Here is a 14,261-nt window from a genome sequence, read left to right on the forward strand (position 1 = left end):
ATTAATAAACTGATGATGCTTTTATATTTATCCGAACATTGCATGGCAGGCTTTCAGCAGATTTGACTTCCTTTTTTCAACTCTCAGTCTGGTATTGTAAAAGCTCTTCAAATCATAAACTAGTTGTCAGGGTTTTTTTTCCATAAATTTTAGGTTTCGAGCATCACTAAAGAAACACGAACAAGAGACATAACGTCCAGTTTCGAATATTTCATGCATTTTGAACGATATTATGTTAGCAAAAATACATTTGTCCTTTCGAGGCCTTTTATAGCTGTTTATGCGGTATGGGATTTACTCATTGTAGAAGGCCGTACGGTGACCTATAGTTGTTAATTTCTATGTCATTAGGTCTCTTGTGGAGAGTTGTCTCATTGGTTCTATTATCATACCAGGAATTGAGGATTGGACCTAAATGTTTACGGGTTACAAACACTAGTTGGGATATTAATTTAAAAAATTCAAGAGCGAGTAAAAAACGATTTTTTTTATGACTTCAGTTAGAATTACTCAGTGAATGGAAAATTCTCCCTATGCGAGGTATCTGATTTTATTTCTACAATTTAACTGAGCATGACTGCTTACATTTACATCCAACATAGCTTAACGAACGTCCCCACTTTTACCCAGGTTATTCTGCCGGTTTAGAAAAAAAGACCTAAAGTTATTTTCTATTTTTTAATGAAATAGAAAAATGAGTATACGTTAATGAAAAAGCAATAACAAAATAACCTATGTATGATAATATTGACACGAATGACATTTCCAGTAAAAAATATAAAGATGGACACGTTTGGGTGTTTATTAAAAATAGACACGTTTGGGTGTTTAAACAAATGACATGCTTTGGCACTGTTTTACAACTTAGACATGTTTTGCAGTTCAGTTACGTCATGTGGACACGTTTAGGGGAATCGAACATGTTTGGGGGGAAGGACATGTTTCTGAGTGTTACATATATACATTTATTTTTGGAGGTCTTGTGGTTGGACAAACAAGCCATGTTAGATTTTATATATTTTTATGTAGGTCTTGTGTATGGACATACCGGCCATGGTAGATTCTATATATATATTTGTAGGTCTTGTGTATGGACATACCGGCCATGTTAGATTTAATATATATATTTGTAAGTCTTGTGAGACAAACATGCCATGTTACATTTTATATTAATATTTGTAGGTCTTGTATACACTGGTATATGGACATACATGCCATGTTAGATTGATATTTATATATATTTGTAGGTCTTATGCAGGGTTCCTCCTGGGTCAATTATTTTTTTCGCCACCTCTTTCGCCAAAACAATATATTTTTCTTTTTTAATTTTTTTTTAGCCCCCCCCCCCCCCCTAAATAAGAAGCCGGATTTTACAACAAAACAAAACATTTTATCCCTTGAAATTGATCACTGGTGTAAGGTGTAGTCATTACATTGAATGGTTACTCTCATGCCAACCTTTTGAATAGATTTCTTCATAACGACAGTTTTCTTTTCTAGACTAGACCATCGTAAATAAGTGAAACTATGATAATGCTTGAAACACGTGTGTCAATGAAACGAATTTAAAGTACCCACTCAAATCAATTATCTTATATCTATATCAAAGTTAAATGATAAAGTTTTAAATCAGAGACCTTTCTTGCTTTTCAACATTTTTCGTCATAACAACTGTTTTCTTTTCTGGGCTATCATTAAAAGAAGGATCGAGAGGAAGCGTCAAAATTTTGCTTCAAACACGTGCATCGCAAAGTGGTTAATAAATCCCTTTTGTGACATGTGACGGACGCCAGTTATCCATATAATTTTATCATATAATACAATACAATCAACACCTTTATTAATTAGTCCTTTGATGTCGATACCTATTCAATCAGCTGATTATTGATTTTCTGTCAAAATCTAAACGAGTTCAAGGTGAATTGGGGGTATTGTCTGATCGGATAAAGTCCGAGAAACCCGAAAAAAGTAAATAAACAAGATGGCTGAAAATAAATTGTTATATAATTTAATAATTTCTTTCGCCAAATTCTTTCGTCAATGACGAATTTTAATCGCCACAATTATTATTTTTTCGCAAATTGTGAAAATGGCGACCGCCAGCGGAAACCCTGGTCTTATGTATGGACATACGGCCATGTTATATTGATATTAATATATATTTGTAGGTCTTGTGTATGGACATACATGCCATGTTAGATTGATATATATATATATTTGTAGGTCTTGTGTATGGACATTCATGCCATGTTAGATTGATATATATATATATATATATTTGTAGGTCTTGTGTATGGACATACATGCATATGCCATGTTAGATTGATATTATAAGTTATATGGTTCGCTACTGACCCCATATGGATCCATAGAGGGTTAGTAAAATTCATAGGGGGTGAGGCCGGAGGCCAAGTCCCCTATGAATTTTATTCACCCTCTATGGATCCGTAGGGGTCAGTAGTTAACCGTATTACGAATTTATCGGACGCTGGTCTTTACTGCGGCGTTTTGTTGAAAAATAAACAATGAAACACAACACCATTAATAGATGACGTCGCCATTAACACGTCATGAACCCCATATGAAACTTACTAACCCCATACGGTCTCATAGGGGGTCACCACGTGACGCCATTTAACCAATTGCAACGTGATAATTCATCTGTGGTCCGATAAATATATATATATTTGTAGGTCTTGTGTATGGACATACATGCCATGTTAGATTGATATATATATATATATATATATATATATTTGTAGGTCTTGTGTATGGACATACCGGTACATGCCATGTTAGATTGATATATATATATATATTTGTAGGTCTTGTGTATGGACATTCATGCCATGTTAGATTGATATATATATATTATATATATATATTTGTAGGTCTTGTGTATGGACATTCATGCCATGTTTGATTGATATATATATATATATAATGGACATTCATACCATGTTTGATTGATATATATATATATATATATATATATATTTGTAGGTCTTGTGTATGGACATACATGCCATGTTAGATTGATATATATATATATTTGTAGGTCTTGTGTATGGACATACGGCCATGTTAGATTGATATATATATATATATATATATATTTGTAGGTCTTGTGTATGGACATACATGCCATATTAGATTGATATATATATATATATATTTGTAGGTCTTGTGTATGGACATACATGCCATGTTAGATTGATATATATATATATATTTGTAGGTCTTGTGTATGGACATACATGCCATATTAGATTGATATAAATATATATATATTTGTAGGTCTTGTGTATGGACATACATGCCATGTTAGATTGATATATATATATATATATTTGTAGGTCTTGTGTATGGACATACCGGTCATGTTAGATTTTTAACATGTGTTGAAATGAATGCAGCTGCAGCAACTTCCAGTAGGACAGATAATGAAGAGGAATCGTCACTGCCAGAAAACCTTGCCATAAAAGACATGCCCCGTAGATCCTCTGTTGCTGCAACTACTGCTACTATGGCAACACGAATGCTTGTGATAAGTGGTGGAGACGGGTATGAGGATTTCCGTACCACGTCTGCTAATGAATCTGCTGGACGTGATGATAGCACAAATCATTTACTATTGTGGCATGTTTGAAAATAATAACTAGTCAACCTTATATATTAGTCCCCTGGTGTATTTATGTTATACTAGTCTCCTGTGTACTTTAATGTTTAGTCCATATGGGGCCAGAAGGGTAACTCTCTATAAATAACTCTAGCTAACATATCTGTTGACCTCAAACATAAGACTGCATCAATTGTTGTTTGCTTTCATTGTTTTTATTGATTGATTATCTCTGAGTAAGATCATTGTTAAGAGGGGCGTAAAGGGGGGTTATCTGCACGGAAGAACACAAAATAAAATTGATATTTTACAATGAACGAACATTTAAAAATTTTCTGCACGTTGATTTTTTTTACTGATTTCATGAAACACGGTGAATAACGAATGTTTTTCACGGCTACACGTGATTTAAAAATGGCAAAACATGTTGCACAAAAAAAAAACCTTTACCACCCTCTTTTAAGAATCCATATTTTACCATTATATACAGTGCAAAAAAAATATCTCTTTTTTTTAGTTTTTTGTTTCCATTTATGCTTTTATTCTTTCACTTGGATTACTGTAAATTTAAAAGTTAGTGCAATATTTTTATTCATGGGAATAAAACAAATGGGTTCAGATCACATTTTTATAATACGGCAGTTTTATTTGAATCATGAATATTAAATGTTTCTGGGTCATGTAAGTAAATTTTGCATATTTAGCAAATTCGCAATAATTTTTTTATTTACAGTATATTTTCATGTGGTTAACGAACCTTGTAAGGCCATTTTTCTCTTTGTTACATAATTGTTGGAAATTTGACTTGTTGTTTCAGAGATATTAACATAAAAAAATAATTATTTGATTAGTGGGATAATGACATTCAGTTGTCAGGTCAGTTATTATATAATACAAAATAAATATTTAGAGACTTTAGAATCTTTTTATGGTAAACATCTTTATGAGACACTTAATCTGGACCTCATTTTCATGGTTCATTGTCTCTTCAATTACTATTAGTTCTTACAGGGTTTGTTGATTCTCATTAGATTATTTTTTTTTAAACAGAATTATATCTTTTTTTTATACTTTGATCTAAATGACTGTCAACCATATTAACCAAACATCATTGAAATATTTATTCTGACAATCAATTACGCAGATTTCAGTTTGTCCACACTTTCACCATTTTATGAGTATGACTATGAGTGAAAATCTATGCATAGTATTATAATTAGTTTGTAATTAACCATTTCCAAACAATCACTGGCTGAAGTCTATAGAGTGCTATAAGATCATTATTCCAATATGTCATTTAAAGATACATGTATTAAATGAAATATTTTTTAGAAATGTCATTAAGATTTTATATACATATATATTAAGGGATTATTTAGAACTGACATATTTATAATCATTTGTCTGTCGTTGAAGACCATTTGTTAACCTCTCTATTTTTTTTTGTGGTTTTTATTTTCTTGCCTGTGAAGAAAGGCGCAGAAAGTGAGACATGGGTATTGCTTTTCTGGTGATGGCGACTATGACAATTGTTAAGTTTTCTGTTTAAGTTAGTTTGACAGGAACAACTTCTGAAAAATCAATGAATGTTTTGTATGAATTGCATTACTATCAGTGCATATCAGTTTGACGACTATTTTGGGGCCCTATCCCCAAGAAAAAGGTCCAGTGACTTTGAATTAGTTACCAATTTTCAATGTTGAATTTTCTGCTTTAGTCAGTTTGATAGGACTTACAATTGACAATAGTTTTTTATATAACGTTACATTACTAACCATATGACCATATCGAAAACCTTCTCACTAACTCATGGTCCAGCAAGTTTGAATTATTAGCAATGTTAATGTCCATGGGATTGTCTTCTGAATTTTATGCAGACAGGTGAGACATCTCTCTGTGTCAACAGTTTATGTGTTGTTTTGATGCTGTCTCATTGACATAAACCAAACATCTTTTGTTGATATTATGTATATAAGCTAGATGGCAAACCTCTTAAAGTCGCATGAGATGCCAAATTCATTACCAACAATTTTATCAATAAAAAATTTACATGTATTACAAAAGTTCTATAGAGAAACAATAAACAATGCACAAAAAAGAAATAAAGTATCAGCATTTGTGTGTATTTTAGGACAAAATCTCATCTTATTAACCATAGAGATTACCTCCGATGACTGCCTATGGTCATGTGACTTGATCTAAAGCAAATATAGATATAGATAGACAGACAGACAGGCATGGGCAATAGTAAAGTGATGGTCTAGGTCTGTTTGATTTTGTGTCCTAGATTAAAATGAACATATATAAATGTTTTACTTCTATAAGAGTTATTAGTTGTTGACATAATCAGGAGGTTTTTATTTTAAAGATAAAGATCACACCATTCCCTTAATTGTACTCAGAATATTGAAGAAGGTAATTATCAATTTCTATATTCAGATCCTTGCTAGATAAAGGTTAGAAATGGGGAAATGGAATTGTTGTTAAGAGAAAATACTTGATCAAATGAATGTGACAATCAAACTTATATACATATCATATTAAATATGTTTATTATAGTTTAAATTGTTATAAACAAAGAGACCAATATAAAAGACGTTAATAAAGGGTAATTGGTATTTATGAAAATATTGGGGCATTTGATAAACAGTGTTGTAAGGGAAATATAAAACAATATGCTTCATAAGGAATGTCCTATTTATTGTTGTCATATTGTAGAATTTTAATCATGTATGTATATTTTTGTTAATTGTATTAAAACAGTGATTAATGTGCCAATTAGGTCACAGATTTGTGCAATATATCCAGCTTTAAGAAGTAAAATCCAGCAAAACTTGGCTGTCTCCTGATTATTTGAAACCTGAAATTTGACTTTGAGTTATATTTGTAAACAGAGTGTATTTAATGACAATGTGAGACCCTCATGGGTGGTCAAGGTTGTTAAACACTGCTTTAATAGTGTATATTGCAATATATTAAATGTTGGGTTCTGAATTCTAATAAGAAATTCTGCTGCATTGAAAACTCAGCAGAGATTCTTATGACTTATGAATTTTGTCATATTTTGATAGGTATGTCTCACTTTTTGTTGTTAGTTGTGTCTTTATTATTTTTTTATTAGATTGGTGTAACCAATGTTTGATCTTTACAAGGTCTTATTATAAGTTTATTCATTTTGGTTGTATGTATTTTTACTGCTAGATCATATTTTACTTTGTATGGATCACACATGAAGTATATGTATTTTTGTTGTTGTTGTCACTATCTTGTATTGCTTGGTTTGTTACACGAGCTCTCTAACAATACACCTTATCACTTTTTGTCCGCCATTACTGGATATCACACAGGTTCCCGTAAAATTTTGGCGTCATGAAAAAAGATATCTGACGCCACAATGGAAAAGTGATTGTTGTATGCGTCAAAAGTCTGACAGAAGCATAGATTATTTTCAGTACATTATTTTTATAAATCTATTTAACCTAAGTTGGGGTAATTAAGCATTGAAGTAAAGTAAAACATACAAGTTATTGACCAATCAAAATCTATGATACATGTATAAGGTGAAATATAATAAAGATATAACCACACAGATCTCTGTCCCCAACTTCTTCATGTTTTTAAATGAAAATTCATGTTTTTAAATGAAAAACAAAAATATATGAAAGCACATAGTTATTTTGTGATGTGATTATATTTTATTTTTCATCCTGGTCAAGTCCAGATGCAAATCTTAATATCTTTGAAGTTCCTGTTTTTAGTAGTCTTACAACCAGTAGCTCTAACCACAATTACCCAATAGACATCATAGTGACAAAAAATATTCATTGTATAGTTTTAAGTGCAACACTACTTTATTTTGAGGGGAAAACAAATCTCGATAGAAACAAACTCTGCAATAAACTTGCAAAACTTTCTTCAAAGATCAACTATGAAAACATCAAATCCAATCATATTGACCCAGTAATGTTTCTTAGTAACAAAAGTTGACTGTCATAATTATGCTGAATTCACTCCAGGGGGCAAAATCCATAAAGCAAAATTAAATTAAAATACATATGTTTACATTTGATACAATAAATTTGTGTAAAGATTGAAACACTTTACTTTTGATAATTTTTCAAGGTGTAATTACTCCTTTAATCTTCCAGAGGCCCCTTGTTGACAAGTTTGTTGCATGTATAGGTAAATAACAATTGACATATACATTGTATTTCAAACTTGACTTAAGATTAAAAATAATTGGCTTGAGGAAGGCTTCTTATTCATTCCAATGCTAAATGATTGTGTCAATAATGAAAAAAAAAGATATATTGATTGCTATTTTGTGTATTTTTTTCTTTGATCTTTTTTTGTGATGATTTTTCAGTTCATGGTACTCCCTTGAGATAGAAAATATTACTAGAAACTAAGGGTGCTTCTACCATAGAAAATATGACTAGAAACTAAGGGTGCTTCTACCATAGAAAATATGACTAGACACTAAGGGTGCTTCTACCATAGAAAATATGACTAGACACTAAGGGTGCTTCTACCATAGAAAATATGACTAGACACTAAGGGTGCTTCTACCATAGAAAATATGACTAGACACTAAGGGTGCTTCTACCATAGAAAATATGACTAGAAACTAAGGGTGCTTCTACCATAGAAAATATGACTAGAAACTAAGGGTGCTTCTACCATAGAAAATATGACTAGAAACTAAGGGTGCTTCTACCATAGAAAATATGACTAGAAACTAAGGGTGCTTCTACCATAGAAAATATGACTAGAAACTAAGGGTGCTTCTTCCATAGAAAATATGACTAGAAACTAAGGGTGCTTCTACCATAGAAAATATGACTAGAAACTAAGGGTGCTTCTACCATAGAAAATATGACTAGAAACTAAGGGTGCTTCTACCATAGAAAATATGACTAGAAACTAAGGGTGCTTCTACCATAGAAAATATGATTAGAAACTAAGGGTGCTTCTACCATAGAAAATATGACTAGAAACTAAGGGTGCTTCTACCATTGACAGTGTTGACACAAACTACAGCATACACAAAATAGCCAGAAACATATTATCAATTGGATTCCAAACTCAGGGATGTTTCTCAACAACATTTATTCTCACGGCTGTTGGTCTTTTGATGAGATTGTAGCAGAAAAACAATTCCTCTTTTGCAAAACCATTGATAATGTATAAATATCTGCATATATTTCATGTGTGGTCCAATAATGTGTGTATAAACTTGATATTATGTCATCTTCCTATTGTAGGATTATTCTGTTAAATGATATTTTTCTTCGTTTCATTGTTCCTAGCTTTGTATGGTCAGTGTGTTTTGTCTGCTGGACATATACATGTATATCAGATAGAATTATTATTTATATAGTTTGTTAAGTTTAATCAGATCTGTTATTGTTGATGTGTATTGAGGGGTTTAGACTCCAGGTTTATGTTGTTTTAGGTTGATACACTGCTATATGTATATAATTAGATATTTACATCCTCCTTTTTAGATACACTGCTATATGTATATAATTAGATATTTACATCCTCCTTTTTATTAGCTTATTTATTGATTTTAATGTGGTATATATCTGTATAATGCTAACATTAAGTAGAAGAAATAATTGTCATATTGTTTGGATACAGCTTTAAATCCGTCCTGTAATTCATATTATCTCTGAAAATTATCTGTAGCTTTTAAAAGTGTGTGTTTTGTATTGTTTTATAATTGTTTTTATGATTATATGAAATGTGGAAATTTCATGCCATGTTCATATGAAATGAAATTGCTTATATATTGTAAAAGAATTCATTATTTTTTGGGATATTTATAAACTGAATCAGCTATGAACCGGTCTTCAAACAAATCACTACAGTTGTGAACATCTAAATAATGGATAGTTGATCTTGTCATTTACCAATAGGAATAACAGCATGCCTAGTTCTGAATAAGAAAGGGTAATTATAGAAAATAATCAGTCACCAAACAACACATAAATTCACAAATGCACGAAATGCATTAGTTGTTTGGTCATGAATCAAATATTTTTCCATATTTGAATTCTTTGATTAGTTATTCTATAATTATCGATTCTTTTCTGTTCTTATTTAGAATAGGGCAAACTGTAAGAAGAAATTCTTATTGGTTCAATTAGTTCTAAATTTTAATAAGAAAGGAAAAGAAGGGATAAGGTGTATTAATTCACAACAAGAATCAGAACAAACAATGGATAACCCAAAGCAAAGGAGCAGTGCTTTTATTGGTGTCTTCATCTGAAAATAACAGCAAGGCCTTCAACATGAAACAAAGCTTACACCACACTGCAAGTTCATGGTTGCCCATAACTCTAGGTTGAGCAAAATTCTTTGCTAGATTTCCTGAAGGCTATATCTGTACATTAAGACCAGAACTATGGGTTACACTGTCCTTTGTTGCAGTTGTATTAGAATGATCAGTGTTTTACCAGTACACCACCCCTACCCCCACTTATGATGTTATAGACTATTTATATGGTTAAATAAAAATTTAGGAATATGAGGATTAACTTGATGAAGTGGATCTGATCAACTGGTTTTTTTATACGACCGCAAAATTTGAAAAATTTTTCGTCGTATATTGCTATCACGTTGGCGTCGGCGTCGTCGTCGTCGCTGCGTCGTCGTCGTCGTCCGAATACTTTTAGTTTTCGCACTCTAACTTTAGTAAAAGTGAATGGAAATCTATGAAATTTTAACACAAGGTTTATGACCACAAAAGGAAGGTTGGTATTGATTTTGGGAGTTTTGGTCCCAACATTTTAGGAATTAGGGGCCAAAAAGGGCCCAAATAAGCATTTTCTTGGTTTTCGCACTATAACTTTAGTTTAAGTTAATAGAAATCTATGAAATTTTGACACAAGGTTTATGACCACAAAAGAACGGTTGGGATTGATTTTGGGAGTTTTGGTTTCAACAGTTTAGGAATTAGGGGCCAAAAAAGGGCCCAAATAAGCATTATTCTTGGTTTTCGCACAATAACTTTAGTTTAAGTAAATAGAAATCTATGAAATTTAAACACAAGGTTTATGACCATAAAAGGAAGGTTGGTATTGATTTTGGGAGTTTTGGTCCTAACAGAATAAGGGGCCCAAAGGGTCCAAAATTAAACTTTGTTTGATTTCATCAAAATTGAATAATTGGGTTTCTTTGATATGCCGAATCTAACTGTCATGACTGTGTATGTAGATTCTTAACTTTTGGTCCCGTTTTCAAATTGGTCTACATTAAGGTCCAAAGGGTCCAAAATTAAACTTAGTTTGATTTTGACAAAAAATGAATCAGTTAGGTTCTTTGATATGCTGAATCTAAAAATGTACTTAGATTCTTGATTATTGGCCCAGTTTTCAAGTTGGTCCAAATCGGGGTCCAAAATTAAACTTTGTTTGATTTCATCAAAAATTGAATAAATGGGGTTCTTTGATATACCAAATCTAACTGTGTATGTAGATTCTTCATTTTTGGTCCTGTTTTCAAATTGGTCTACACTAAAGTCCAAAGGGTCCAAAATTAAACTTAGTCTGATTTTAACAAAAATTGAAATCTTGGGGTTCTTTGATATGCTGAATCCAAAAATGTACTTAGATTTTTGATTATGGGCCCAGTTTTCAAGTTGGTCCAAATCAGGATCTAAAATTATTATATTAAGTATTGTGCAATAGCAAGTCTTTTCAATTGCACAGTATTGCGCAATGGCAAGAAATATCTAATTGCACAATATTGTGAAATAACAATTTTTTTTTTAATTAGAGTTATCTTTCTTTGTCCAGAATAGTAAGCAAGAAATATCTAATTGCAAAATATTGTGCAATAGCAAGATTTTTTTTTAATTGGAGTTATCTTTCTTTGTCCAGAATCAACTTAAATCTTTGTTATATACAATATACAATGTATATTCACTTTTTACTACCAACTGATAAATTAAAATAATCTTTACCATTCAGTGATAACAAGCAGTTTTTTTACATTTTAATATTTTATGATGTATTTAAAAGAGTAGTTATTGTTGCAAACTCCATTAGAAATTTGAATTGATATCAGTTTTGGAAAAAGGGAAACGGGGATGTGAAAAAAAGGGGGGGTTTAAATTTTTCTCATTTCAGATTTCATAAATAAAAAGAAAATTTCTTCAAACATTTTTTTGAGAGGATTAATATTCAACAGCATAGTGAATTGCTCAAAGGCAAAAAAAAAACTTTTAAGTTCATTAGACCACATTCATTCTGTGTCAGAAACCTATGCTGTGTCAACTATTTAATTTTAGATTTAAAAAGTTTGAAGAAATCTTTAATTGATTTGTAAAATCTTGACATTTGTTTTGTGTAAAAAAAAAACATATAATGTCAAAAATTTGATCACAATCCAAATTCAGAGCTGTATCACGCTTGAATGTTTTGTCCATACTTGCCCCAACTGTTCAGGGTTCGACCTCTGCGGTCGTATAAAGCTGCGCCCTGCGGAGCACCTGGTTTATACTTGAAAGAGGGGGTAGGAGGGGTCCTGATCCCCAAATCCCGGGGTTAAAAACACGAAATCCTGAATTTAAATAAAGTTAAATCCCGGATCCCGAAATTTGAAAAAAAGAATTCCCGGATCCCGAAGGAGTAAATCCTGAAATCCCGAGCTTAAAAACACCCGATCCCGGAGTCCCGATAAAGGTCCTATCCCCCCCTCTTGAAAGCTGTAATTCATTAACATGTTTATGCATAATTTTGAGGATAAGAGGATATTATCAAAGAACCACGGGAATTATACATGTACTAATATGCTTTAGCTCGCCTTTTTATGTAACGTCATATCTGAAAATTTTTGTCGGGAAGATGCTCGAGAGGGTAGAAAGGAATATCCTAAATGGCAAATTCACAGGCACTGGTGAAAAACAGGCAAATTCGTTTGAAATGAGGAACAAATATTAGAATATGTAAAAAATACACTGGGTATCAACCAATCAAAATCTGATTTTCTTTTATAAGGTGTAATTAACAAAAATATATCCTGGTCATTATGCAATCACTATGTTGTTGTTCCATGCTTACCACCCATTTTTATGTTCCTTTGAAGTAGTGTACTGAATCCATATTTACAACCCCTGTATATTGAGGTGCTATAAATCTAGTCTGTCATTTAAGGACAGTATTTATCATTCATATTGTCTTATATTGTTTTAGTTTAATTATGACTCGAAATACGAATGTTATGGATTTCGAAGCTTTAAGAATTTATGAAGTGTTTGTGTTAGCATTTGTTAGTTAAAAGATATTAATACCTTTTCATATAATATGTCCATATTGTTTGTAAAAAAATTAAATAAAAATAGATTTAAACTTATGAAATTTATTTTTTATATTTTTGACTTACTAGTTACAAATTGTCATAGTAAACTTCTTTCTTGAAAAATATTTTATTTACAATATTGTGTATCATTACAATAAAAACAATATTTTTTTAGAGGTCATATGGTCCATTCCCAACTGTCTGTTGTCTGGGTCAGTCATTGTTTACTTTTCAAAAATGTTCTCTTAAACCAGTGGACCATTTCAGCCAAACTTAAACTGAGTGATCCTTAGGATGTCTTGTATAAAGCTTGGTTGGTTCCTGCCATTCAATCAACATGGCCATCATGGCAAAAAATGGAACACAAGGATTAAATGCATCATTTGTCTAATATCTCAAAACCCATAAAAGATTGAGAAAACAAATGCTCTGAATGTTAAAATCTACCTTCTTACCATTGTCCATAAGTTCTAAGATGACTCACTATGCCCCCCTTCAATGATGATTTTTATCAACAAAATAAGAAGAAGATGTGGTATGATTGCTAAAGAGACAACTTTACACCCAAGACCAAACAACACAGAAGTTAGGAACTATAGGTCACAGTATGGCCTTAAACAATGAGCAAAACCCATACTACATAAAAAGCAAACAGGACAAATGTAAAACAGTTCAAATGTGAAAACTAGAGGCCTGATTTATACATGTACAAAACATCAAGCAAAATACAAAATTGATACACAGCAACAAATGACAACCACTGAGTTACTTGGGAGATGAACAGTCATATAGAATGTTGGACTATATTTAGGTAGCCTGGCTCAAAGGGCCAAGTAAGCTTTTCTTATTACTTGGCTTCTGTGGTCATCCTTTAACTTTTTACAAAATATTGAACCAAACTTGTACAATTATCATTTTGGGTATCAATTTTAAAAGGTGTGTCTGGCAATCCTGCCTTCCAACCAACATGGCAGACAGCTTAAAAAACAACATACAAGGGTAAAATACAAATGTTGTCTATCATCTTGAGAACAGCTTTTAAAGACAAAATTTGACAGACGCAAATTTCAGAATGTTGAGATCTACCTACTTTTCATTTATATCACAAGTTTTACAACTGTCAGATGAATTCTAATAGGAGTTATTTCCCTTAAATGACAAATTTTACTAATTCATTTTTCATTTATGAATATTATGTTAAAAATTATAATAGATGTATTAGTGGTAGTTGTAAACTTCAAAGTCACATGGTCTCTTGCAGAGTTTTCTCATTGGCAATTATACCACATCTTCTTAATTTGAAACATTAGCAGCACAATTTCTTCAAATGAGTCCA

General features: G+C 31.7%; 1 protein-coding gene across 2 annotated transcripts in view; it reads left to right on the forward strand.

Annotated features, from left to right (window-relative positions):
• LOC143042507 (rho guanine nucleotide exchange factor 17-like) overlaps positions 1-12,984 on the forward strand; it is a 50,262-nt gene extending 37,278 nt beyond the window's left edge. For both annotated transcript variants that reach the window (XM_076214837.1, XM_076214836.1), the window contains exon 22: positions 3,357-12,984. In XM_076214837.1, coding sequence (XP_076070952.1) covers positions 3,357-3,649 — 293 coding nt within the window. In that variant the 3' untranslated portion in view covers positions 3,650-12,984. The remainder of the gene's footprint in view (positions 1-3,356) is intronic.
• The last annotated feature ends 1,277 nt before the right edge of the window (positions 12,985-14,261 follow it).

Source organism: Mytilus galloprovincialis, chromosome 8 (genome assembly GCF_965363235.1).
Source record: "Mytilus galloprovincialis chromosome 8, xbMytGall1.hap1.1, whole genome shotgun sequence".
Lineage (NCBI taxonomy): Eukaryota > Metazoa > Mollusca > Bivalvia > Mytilida > Mytilidae > Mytilus > Mytilus galloprovincialis.